General features: G+C 42.5%; 1 protein-coding gene across 17 annotated transcripts in view; it reads right to left on the bottom strand.

Moving 5' to 3' along the window:
• The window catches only part of AGO1 (argonaute RISC component 1), a 47,338-nt gene that overhangs the window by 10,505 nt on the left and 25,676 nt on the right, over window positions 1-11,157 (bottom strand). For all 17 annotated transcript variants that reach the window (XM_078331217.1, XM_078331220.1, XM_035250791.3 and 14 more), the window contains 6 exons: window positions 5,695-5,854; window positions 5,421-5,511; window positions 4,154-4,348; window positions 1,656-1,790; window positions 961-1,062; window positions 125-324 (listed from right to left, as the gene is read on the bottom strand). In XM_078331217.1, coding sequence (XP_078187343.1) covers window positions 125-324; window positions 961-1,062; window positions 1,656-1,790; window positions 4,154-4,348; window positions 5,421-5,511; window positions 5,695-5,854 — 883 coding nt within the window. The remainder of the gene's footprint in view (window positions 1-124; window positions 325-960; window positions 1,063-1,655; window positions 1,791-4,153; window positions 4,349-5,420; window positions 5,512-5,694; window positions 5,855-11,157) is intronic.

Below are 11,157 nucleotides of genomic sequence, written 5' to 3'. Positions count from 1 at the left end.
GATTGGCCAGACGAGCCCAATGACACCAAATTGCATAGCACTCATTTCCTTCTACTCAAGGAAAGTCAAGATTTGGTACAACAGGATGAAGCAAAAAGGAGGCCAACCTGATCCCAGGCCTTACCTGTCATGCTCCTTGTCCACCAGGTGGTATCGTGCCCGGAAAGCCACCAGGCGGGCATAGTAGGCAGGTGCTGGGATAGACACAGAGCGTGTGCATCGTACATAAGTGTGGCACAGCTGGTACGTCAGGATCTGGAGCTCATCCGCTGTGAAACGGTTGTCATCCCAAAGGACATAGTAATGGGATGGTCGGCTGGTGCCCTGGGAAGATAGGAAGGTGAGGGGTCCCAGGCTGGGCAGAGATGGCTGATAATAGGGGAACAGGATCACTATTAAAAATATGGCCAGGTAGATGATTCACCCATGAACAGGCAGACATAAAACTACCAATGTCATAAAGCACTCTTCTTACAGGCAACTTACAAGTGTACTCAGGGCTAATTAAAAGAGCAATCCTGGCTGGGCACAGTGGCTTACACCTGTAACCCCAGCACTTTGGGAGGCTGAGGCAGATGGATCACTTGAGGTTAAGAGTTCAAAACCAGTGAAACCAAAATGGTGAAACCCTGTCTCTACTAAAAACACCAAAATTAGCTGGGCATGGTGGTACATGCTTGTAATCCCAGCTACTTGGAAGGCTGAACTGGGAAGGTGGGAGACTGCTTAAACCCAGAAGGTGGAGGTTGCAATGAGCTGAGATTGTGCCACTGCACTCCAGCCTGGGGGACAGAGTGTCACTCTGTCTCAAAACAAAACAAAACAAAACAAGACAAACAAACAAAAAAGAGAGCAATCCAAATTTGAATGTCATTCAGTGATGGCTGATATATTCTAGGAGTAATGAGAATAGACAACTCATCTTTGACTCACTGGAACCCCCGGATATAGCCCAGCTACCTGGATGCCTGCATGGCTGCACAGATAGAAGTCAAACTCAAACGGGTGGGTGATGTTGGTGTCCACTGTGGTCCCAGCTGGGATGTTACCACTCTTCCCAATCTGTATAGAGACAAACACAACCAAGATCCCAAGACCTGCCTGGCCCTAAGCAGGACCCTGGCTCAATTCTACTTGACTTCACCAAAATCCCAAGAGCAAAGCCAAAGTTGCTATTCCCAGAGGGTACTGAATCTTAAAATAATATGCTTCTAAAGTCACACAGACCTGTGTTCAAATCCTATTAGCTGTGTGATCTTAGCAAGTCATTTAACCTTTCTGAGGTTAAATTGGAGATAATAATAATACCTACCTCACAGGGTTGCTGTGAGGAAGACGCCTTGTACAGTATCTGGCACATAGGAGGAGTTCAATAAATGGTAGTTCCCTTTCCCTTCTCTGGGAGCTGGTCTATATATGGGGTCTAGGCCAGGGAGCTAGGAGGAGGGAAAGGAAGTATAAGGGAAGGAGGGGGGGAGGGGGACACTAGGGAAGGCAGTGGTAAAGGAACGACAATAAAAGCTAGAAGGAAGGACGGGGCCAGGGAGGATGGATAGGACAAGGACTTAATCCCCAGCCTTTATCTCAAGGGCTTCTTCTCTATCAAGATAAGGGAGACAGAAGGAGGGTATGGGAGGCCTCAGTCCCTCACTCACTCGCTCATTCTTGTCAGCACAAAAAAGGCGGGTGTGATGGCGTTTCTGCACCACAATATAAGTGATCCCAGGCTGATAGTCCTTTTCCAGTTTGATGCAGGCATCACGAATGGCCAGTAGCTCATAGTGGAGTATCTAGGCACAAAACGGGGAGGGAGACAAAGAAACACAGTTTCTCTTGAGTTCCCATATATAGCTTTTTGGTTCAGTTCAATAATATAGCTTTTGGTTCAGTCTCCCTTTATAAGCTGATGCTCAACAATTAGAGATGACAGGCCCTTCCTGTCAAAGGGAGCCTTATACTCAGTTCACTTAATATGTTCCTATAAAACCTCCGCCAGACCAGGCATGGTGGTTCATGCCTGTAATTCCAGCACTTTGGGAGGCTGAGGCGAGTGGATCACGAGGTCAGGAGTTCAAGACCCACCTGGCCAAGAGGGTGAAACCCTGTCTCTACTAAAAAAAAATACAAAAATCAGCCAGGCATGGTGGCAGGTGTCTGTAATCCCAGCTACTCAGGAGGCTGAGGCAGGGAACTGTTTGAACCCAGGAGGTGGAGCTTGCAGTGAGCCAAGATTGTGCCACTGCACCCTAGCCTGGGTGACAGAGCAAGACTCCGTCTCAAAAAAACAAAACAAAACAAAACAAAAAGGGGCCAGGAGGCTTGGCATCAGAAGACAACACTCATCTGGTTCCTGTGTATAAAGAGACCTAATATCAAGACACAGAACCAAGGTTCATAGATAAATCACTAAAATCACAATGCCCAAAGTTAGTTTCACTCAGGATCAAGCAGCTAATGAGAATTCTCTTTGGGCTCCAAGAACAGACAGGTTGTGATCACCAGAGAATAACAGACATATAGTTCCAGAATGGGTACAGAGGGAGTAGATGAATTCAGTCCTACAAAGCAGCAGTATTATAAGAAAACAGACTAGCTAAGGGAGAAGCCAGAAGTAAATAATCGGCTGTGGATGTCAGATATAGAGTCAAACTGTATGGTAGAGAAGGATAGACTTCGGAATCAATTAGAATTAAGATTTAAATCCAAGCTTTATCTACTTGTATTACATTGAGCAAGTTATTCAACCCCTCTAAGTCTCATTTTTTCCACATCTATTAACGTTACTAAGACCTGCTTCACAAAGCTGTTATGAAGACTAAGATAGACAATTAAGTAAAAGCATAGAAAACTAGCTGGGCTTAATAACTGCTGATTGCTTTGCTAAGCAGTTTGAATTTTAACCCAAAGCTATATGAAGCCCCTAGACATTTCTGAACAGGTATGTGATATGATAAATTTGTCTGACGTTTTAGAAAATACTGGATTAGAAATTGGGCACAATGTCCAGGCATGGTGGCCCAATCCTGTAATCCCAGCACTATGGGAGGCCAAAGCGGGTGAATCATTTGAGGTCAGGATTTTGAGAACAGCCTGGGCAACACGGTGAAACCCCGTCTCTACTAAAAATACAAAAATTAGCTAGGTGTGGTGGCTCACACCTGTAGTCCCAGCTATTCAGGAAGCTGAGGAAAGAGAGTCGCTTGAGCCTGGGAGGCAGAGGCTGCAGTGAGCCAAGATCACATCACTGCACTCCAGCCTGGGTGACCGAGCAAGACTTTGCCTCAAAAAATAAATAAATAAATAAATAAATAAATAAATAAATAAATAAATAAAGGAAATTGGACATAACAGTTAAGAACATAAAATTTGGAATCAGACCAATGTATCTAAACCCCAGTTCCACTCCTAATTAGCTTTGATGACATTAAAGAATCATTTAACATTTCCAAACCTGTTTTATCACCTGTTAAATGGAAACAAACTATTATTCCATAGGGTTATTGTACAGCATTAAACAGAATGTTTCCACTCACACTTAGATTTAGAAAATATATCTATATGTGAAGTGCTTAGCACAGTTCATGGCACATAAGAAGTTCACTGGAACAGTAATTATAATACTATTAAATGGTAGTCAAGGATACTAGTTCAGGATAGAAGTAAAAAAAAAATATGAAGGCTGGCAGTGAGAATGAATAGGAGGAATATTACGAAGGAAGGTCAACAGCATTAGTCCTCAAATGTAGTCTCCAGACTATCAGCATCGCCTAGGAACTTGTCAGAATTGTAAATTTGTGGCCCACATCCAAGACTCACTGAATCAGAAACACTAAGGGTAGAGCCCTTAAAACTGTTTTAACCAGCCCCCCAGGCTATCTTGATGTATGCTAGCATTTGAAAATCACTAGTCTAAACAGTCTCCAACGTGAACCATTTACTTAAACAGGCACTGAGGGTCTTCTATTATAAGAAAAATCTGTAGATGCTTGTATAGTCCACCCGGCAGTTGTGATCCTTGCCCCCAAGCCTACCCCATTTAGCCAAGCTCCCTAAAGATTGACACACTTCTCAGCGCCAATAGCTTAGAAAAGGTAGTAGCACCTAGCTTTCTGACCTTGATGTGAAGGTTTTCTCCACCTACTGTGGGCCCTACCTGGGGTAGTTGGCCTTCAGGGACCCCATCCCGGTAGAAGATGATGCGGGTAGGCTTGAAGCGGGTGGACTTGTAGAATTGGATGAGGAGCTCACGCACCATGTAGGACAAGTCTTCAATAATCTCTTGCCGTGGTCGCTGCACCCGCACAGTAGCACAGTATCGGCTGGGGTGGGCATCCATACTCCCTACCACCTGACAGAGAGAAAGGATTAGCCCCTAGAACCTTCACCCTCACTGTCAGGCTATGGGTTTGCGGAAAGGGTTCTCAGCAAGAAAACTGCAACTGAATGAGTAGGGCTTGGGATTCAATGAGCCCTGGTTTCAACCTCTATTCAATCGTACAAGCAGAAGTTACTCAATCTATCTGATCTTTTTCCTCTTCTCAGATGGCGATAAGAACACCTGCTTGCAGTGCTACTGTGGTACATATTACGTGCCTTACACAGGACCTAGCCCACAGTAGGTACTTGATAAATTGATTTCCCTCCCCTTTGCGGAGGAGCATGTGAAGGTTTAGCACTACCAGATCAAACAATGACCTTATCCAGTCCCAAGTTTATCCTTTTTCCCATTCAAATGCTAATCTATCCAGGAATCATGACCACAGTAAGAGTGTTCTTGTGGTTGATGGAAGTTAACGCCATTTACAAAGGGGATAGTGGCCAAAGCCTAGGAGGGATGGCCACAAGGAAAACAAAGATAAGCATATTATAGGGTTTCCCAGTACTTACTGAGGTTAAGACCAGTGTGCCTACAGAAATGTGAGGGTTAAGGAAATATAAATGGGAAGGAAGGTCTGATCCCTAGCAATTTGGAAGCCCCTAAGAGACAAGGAGTAGAAAAGTCAGGAGAGAGACAGGAGAAACAGCTAATCTACTACACAGATCGGGGTGAGTGTAGGCAGAGGAAAGGATATTCCCAGCAACTAAGTAACTCCCTTTAAAGGGATTTCAGAGAAGATATAGTCCCTCCCCTACATCCCAAAAGCGGCATGGAGAAAGAGAGAAATTCAAATGCAAAGCAAGAGTGATGCAGAATGAGCCAAGTCTCTGGCTACCTTCTCAACACTCTCCCTGAAAAAAGACACCATACAGAGCTACCTTTACGAAGATATCAAGGGAGTGGGTAATGGGAATAGCGAGCTAAATGGATAAGGTCTTATGGAGGGTCAAGAGCCAGAGCTGAGGGAAGGAAATCATGGGCAGTTTTGAGGACTCAGAACAAAGAGGAGAACCTTATAAGGCAACTAGAGAATATCACTCACTGCTGTGATAGAAGGCTTTTTCCCATCCCCTGCTGGGGGGTGTGTAACATCTGCTCCCAGGAATATCACTGGCTGTTGAAAAACGGCAGAGCTGAGCAAGGAAGAGAAAACAAAATGGTGAGGAGTTGGGTCTTCTCTGGCTGGCACCATCTAATACCCACTCTGTTCTTCTCCCCCTTGTGTCTGATTTACTCTGCCTGGCCAGGGTCCTGCCTCTTCATCAATCCCCAGCATGGTACCTTAACAAGGGCAAAGTGGACAACAGAGTTCATACCGCTGGTGTGGGACTAGGATGTTGTTAATGCCACCAAGTTTGACATTGATCTTGAGGCAGAGGTTGGACAGAGTCTGAGGTGAGGTCTTGACCACGTTCTTCACCTGCACACACTGGGTAGCCATTCCCAAAAGCGTATCTCCAACACGTTTCACCTCAGCTAGGGGTGGGGAGAGAAATGATTAGTGCATTCAACAAATATTTACAGAATGCCTACTAGATGCCAGGCAGTATACGAGGTAGTAGGGAATACAATGACAGGAAACACATAAGGTCCCTACTCTCATAGTGCTTACTAAATATAACTAATTTTAAAAATTGTGAAAATTACAATGCTGATAAATGCTACAATAGAAAACTTCATGGAACAATGACAACATAAAATAGGAGGTAAAAATCTAGTCAGGAAAGGATTCTTGAGTAGGTAATGATTGAAATGAAATCTGAGGACAGCAAAGGACATAGAGGAGAGGGGGAGTTTGAGAGAGAGCATTCCAGGCAGAGGGAACAATATGCAATAATGCACCCTGCTAGAAGATAGCTGTGTTTGAAAAATGGAAAGGCCATAGCAGCTAAAAAGAAGAGCAAGCAGAGCATGTTGAAAGAGAAAGAATGTGGTCATTAGGCTGACCTACCAGAGATAAGGGTAGCTGAGATTAAGAAGACAGGTGAGTTGCTGAGATGGAGAAAAACAAATGGATTCCACAGATATTTAAGAGACTCAAATTATACACTACGTGTGTGAGTAAGGGAAAAGAGAATTTTTAGGGATAAGTTTTAAGTTTCCAGCTTTTGCAATAAAAATTGGCTGGCCAGGCACAGTGGCTCACACCTGTAATCCCAGCACTTTGGGAGGCCAAGGCAGGTGGATCACGAGGTCAGGAGTTCGAGACCAACCTGGCCAACATGGTGAAACCCTGTCTCCACTAAAAATACAAAAATTAGCCAGGCGTGATGGCGCACATCTGTAATCTCAGCTATTCAGACGCTGAGGCAGGAGAGTCGCTTGAACCTCAGAGGCAGAGGTTGCAGTGAGCTGAGATCACAACACTGTACTCTAGCCTGGGTGACAGAGCAAGACTCTGTCTTGGATAAATAAATAAGTAAAAACAGATACAGAGCAAGACTCCGTTTCGGAAAAATAAATAGATAAAAATAGGCCATAATCATTTGTAAGACATTTTGAGTCTGAAATACTTTTTTGGCCATCTCAGTAAGGATATCAACTAAGCAAATGGGTCTTGTGGTTTGATGCTCAGAAGTGCAGCCTGAAATGGAGATGCAAATTTGCGTGATATTTAGGACTAGGTAGTAATTGAAGGGATGCTCTTGAGATCACCAAGGAAGATAACACAGTAAAAAGAGAAAACAACCTAGATCTGAATCTTGAGGAACTCCCATTATTGGCAGAACAAGAAGATGATCAGCAAAGTACAAATAATCAAGAAAGCTAGAAGGAAGACCAAGATAGTGTTGTATCACAAATGCCAAGGGAAGAAAGAGAGTGTTTCAAGAAAAAGCAAGTAGTCAACAAAATGAAAGGTGTCAAAGAGATGAAGTAAAATTAGGACCAGAAATGTCCTCTGGAATTAGTGATATTAAGGTTAAAAAAAAATTTACGTATGGAAGAAAAAATTGTTTGGTGATTTAAGGTCCCAGAAAGAAAATGCAGGACTGACAAAGAATTTGGTATGCTTTCAGTGGAAGAGATTTGAGCATGTTTAAAAAGATCATGTCTACTTCCAAGAGAGATGGAATAGTGGCAAGCCAGTTCTCCAGACAACATTCAGAAAAACCAGATAAAATACAAAAATCATCTTTTTAAGGGGGTAAAATTCCAGAGAGGAAGAAAAAAAAATCTCAGAGTTGAGCTATCTTCTGCAGTTGCTTTCACCCTGGGTACATTTGTTGAATCTAGGTGTGGGCAGAAAGCTAAGATTCTAAGCTCTGCACCGCCACAGAAAAGAAAAGCAACAATTTTTTCTCTGTTTAGAGAGAGATAGTTCTAAATATGAAAGTTTTTTTCTTTTAATCATTCAAAAAACTTAAAATAATACCTTCATGACCCTGGGATTCTTAAATAGGACACAGAACTACTAGGTAAAATATTAATAAATTGGCTACATTAAAATTTATAGGTTCTATTCAACAAAAGCCAGCATTAAGCAAGCAAAAATGCAACTCACAGAGCAGAGAAGGTAGGTGTAATACACATAGAAAAAGATACTAGGCCAGGTGCACTGGTTCACACCTATAATCCTAGCACTTTGGGAGGCTGAGGTGGACGGATTGCCTGAGTTCAGGAGTTTGAGACCAGCCTGGGCTATGTGGTGAAACCTCATCTCTATTAAAATACAAAAAATTAGCCAGGCATAGTGGCATGCGCCTGCAGTCCCAGCTACTCGGGAGGCTGAGGCAGAAGAACTGCTTGAACCCAGGAGGCAGAGGCTGCAGTGAGCCAAGACAGTGCCACTGCACTCCAGCCTGGGTGACAGAGTGAGACTCCACCTCCAAAAAAAAAAAAAGATGTTAAACTTTATTAGTCATCAGAGAACTCAAATTAAATGCACAATGCAATAATATCACTAAAAACCCACAAGAATGACTAGGATGAAAATGGCCAGGCGTGGTAGATCACACCTATAATCCCAGCACTTTGGGAGACCAAGGTGGGCAGATCACCTGAGGTCAGGAGTTTGAGACCAGCCTGGCCAACATGGTGAAATCCTGTCTCTGCTAAAACTACAAAAATTAGCTGAGCATGATGGTGCATGCCTGTACTCCCAGCTACTCAGGAGCCTGAGGCAGGAAAATCACTTGAACCCAGGAGGCAGAGGTTGCAGTAAGCTGAGATTGCATCATTGCACTCCAGCCTGGGCAACAAAATGAGACTCTGTCTCCCAAAAAAAAAAAAAAGAAAGAAAGAAAGAAAAAGGCAATACCAAGTTTGGTAAAGACATGAACTATCTAGAACTCCTATACACTGTTGGTAAAAGTATAAATTGGTATACTTAAAATCCACTACTAGATATACTCTCAACAAAAATGGTTATATATGTTCAAAGGACACATAGAACAGTATTCACTGAAACATTATTTTTAATAGTGAAAAACTAGAAACAATCCAAATACAGTAATCCATTAATAGAATGGATAAATGGATAGAAATTGTGGTATATTCATCTGATGGAAAAACTATAACAAACCACAACTTAATGTTGCATGAAAGAAGACAGACACACAAAAAAATTATACACTGGACGATTCTATTTACATCAAGTTTAAAAACAGGCAAAACTAACCTATGGTGTTAGAAGCCAGAACAGTGGTTACCATTGGAAGGAGGTTGTAATGACTGGGTAAGGTTCTGCTACCTGAACTGGGTGCTGGTTATGCTGTTGTGACACTTTATGAAATATCACTGAGCTGAACATGTAAGATTTATATATATATATATATATATATATATATATATCAATAAAAAGTTTACATTAAAAAAGCCCCATAATATCAACTTAGCGGAGAGGAAGCAATTAAATATACTAAAGACAAGATAGGGATAGTACCAGATCAGAATGGGGCAAATGTGACACTGTCCTTCTATACTCTCAGGGCAACCAAATGCCAATGGGACCTTGCTTTGTTCATCACAAGGAGGAGGCCATTTCACCCAACCCTCCAGGAAGGATGGTGAAGAGTCTTCAGAAGAATCTGACTACTGCTCTTTCCTGCTGGATTACTTCCTAGGCAAATGACTCCATTGTCTAGGAACTAAGCCAGCAGAAAAAGAGCAGCAGTCAGATTGTCCGGGTGGTATAATTAAGGAACTGCACGTAAATTAAAGAAACTCAAAGTCCCAATAAAAAATTTGAGGCTAGAGAGTAGTATAACGTAATTGAGCCCAGGAAAGGGAAAATTCTGAGTGAGTACTGTTTTTCCCAAGCATGCTGTACCATTCCCAAGCCAAAGCACTGGATTTTCCCTTTAATGGAGGGAAATCAGAAACATGAATACTTACTCAAAGAAGTTCTCCTAAAAAGCATCCTTATCATCCATATAAGGGCCCAAGAAAGACAAGCACTGAAGATCAAACAACTTCTCTCCATAAGTTAATTACTGAGTATTGTAACAGTGAAAGGCACTACCTTAGGTATGTATACACAGAGGAAAGAAGATTTCAGAGCAGAATCAGATCCATTCCACAACAAAGTATCAAGCAAGGTAGTAACTGATCAGTAGCCTGATAAACCAGAAGTATCCAGAAAAAGAGAAGTTCACTCTCCACGTGGCATGTCAAGAATAAAAAATAAGTAGTATTTAAATCGGGTATTAAAGGATGGAGAGAATTTTAAGGGCAACGTGGGGCACAAGAAGAGGACGCAAATATTCCAGGCAAAGGCAAATGATGTGAACAAAACCAGAGATTGAAAAGCACAGACAAGAAATGAGCACTCAGAGTGTCAGCTACATGCCAGGCACTGTGCTAGATTTTGCTTTTTATATAATTAATTAATGATGTGTCCAAGCCAGTTGACTGGTACAGCCAGGATTAAATTCAAACTCGGTTCTCTTCTACAATTCCAGAATCAGCAATCATTCCAGTATGAGTGGCAAGTGAACAGCACAAATAAAGCCATAAACGTTAAACTAAGATCAGGTCCATGAAAACCCTTTATGCAGTAATAGGAACCAGTGAAGGGTTTTTTGGTAGTATAGCCACGAAAAGTCTTACCTGGAACCCATTCAAGAAAGTCTTGAGGTAGGGCATGGTGGCTCATGCCTGTAATCCCAGCACTCTGGGAGGCCAAGGCAGGTGGACCACTTGAGGTCAGGAGTTTGAGACCCGCCTGGCCAACATGGCAAAATTGCATCTCTATTAAAAATACAAAAACTAGCTAGGCATGGTAGTGCGCACCTGTAATCCCAGCTACTTTTAAGGCTGAGGCATGAGAATCACTTGAATCCAGGAGGGAGAGGTTGTGGTGAGCTGAGACTGCACCACTGCACTCCAGCTTGGGCAACAAAAGGAAGGTCAGAACTCAGTTGAGAAGTGTGGCTCAAGAGCAGGGCATATTATCTTGAGAAAAAATGTGAAGAAAAACAACAAATGTGAAGCAAAAAGACAAACTGTCTCCAAAGTTAGAATAAAGGTGCTCAGAAGCAACTGTGATGTCAAATACAGAAGTAGTAAAAACAAGGGTTTATAGAGAGGACAAACTACTAGAGAGATGGTCCAACAAAACAATTTCTAAGAGCAGAGACTATATCTGTTTTATTCACCAATATATCCAGATCTTGCAAAGTGTTCCATATATAATACGTGATCAATAAACTCTTGAAGAAGAAATGGAGAGAGGCCAAAGGGACAGACAGAAGTTGCAGAGGGTTCAAGGGCTGAATCAAGATTTTTTTTTGAGATGGAGTTTCGCTCTTGTTACCCAGGCTGGAGTGCAATGGCGCGAT

The sequence above is a fragment of the Callithrix jacchus genome, chromosome 7 (assembly GCF_049354715.1).
Source record: "Callithrix jacchus isolate 240 chromosome 7, calJac240_pri, whole genome shotgun sequence".
NCBI classification, from domain to species: Eukaryota; Metazoa; Chordata; class Mammalia; order Primates; family Cebidae; genus Callithrix; species Callithrix jacchus.
The sequence above is the reverse complement of the archived record's forward strand: the minus strand, read 5'-3'. Positions and strand labels throughout refer to the sequence as shown.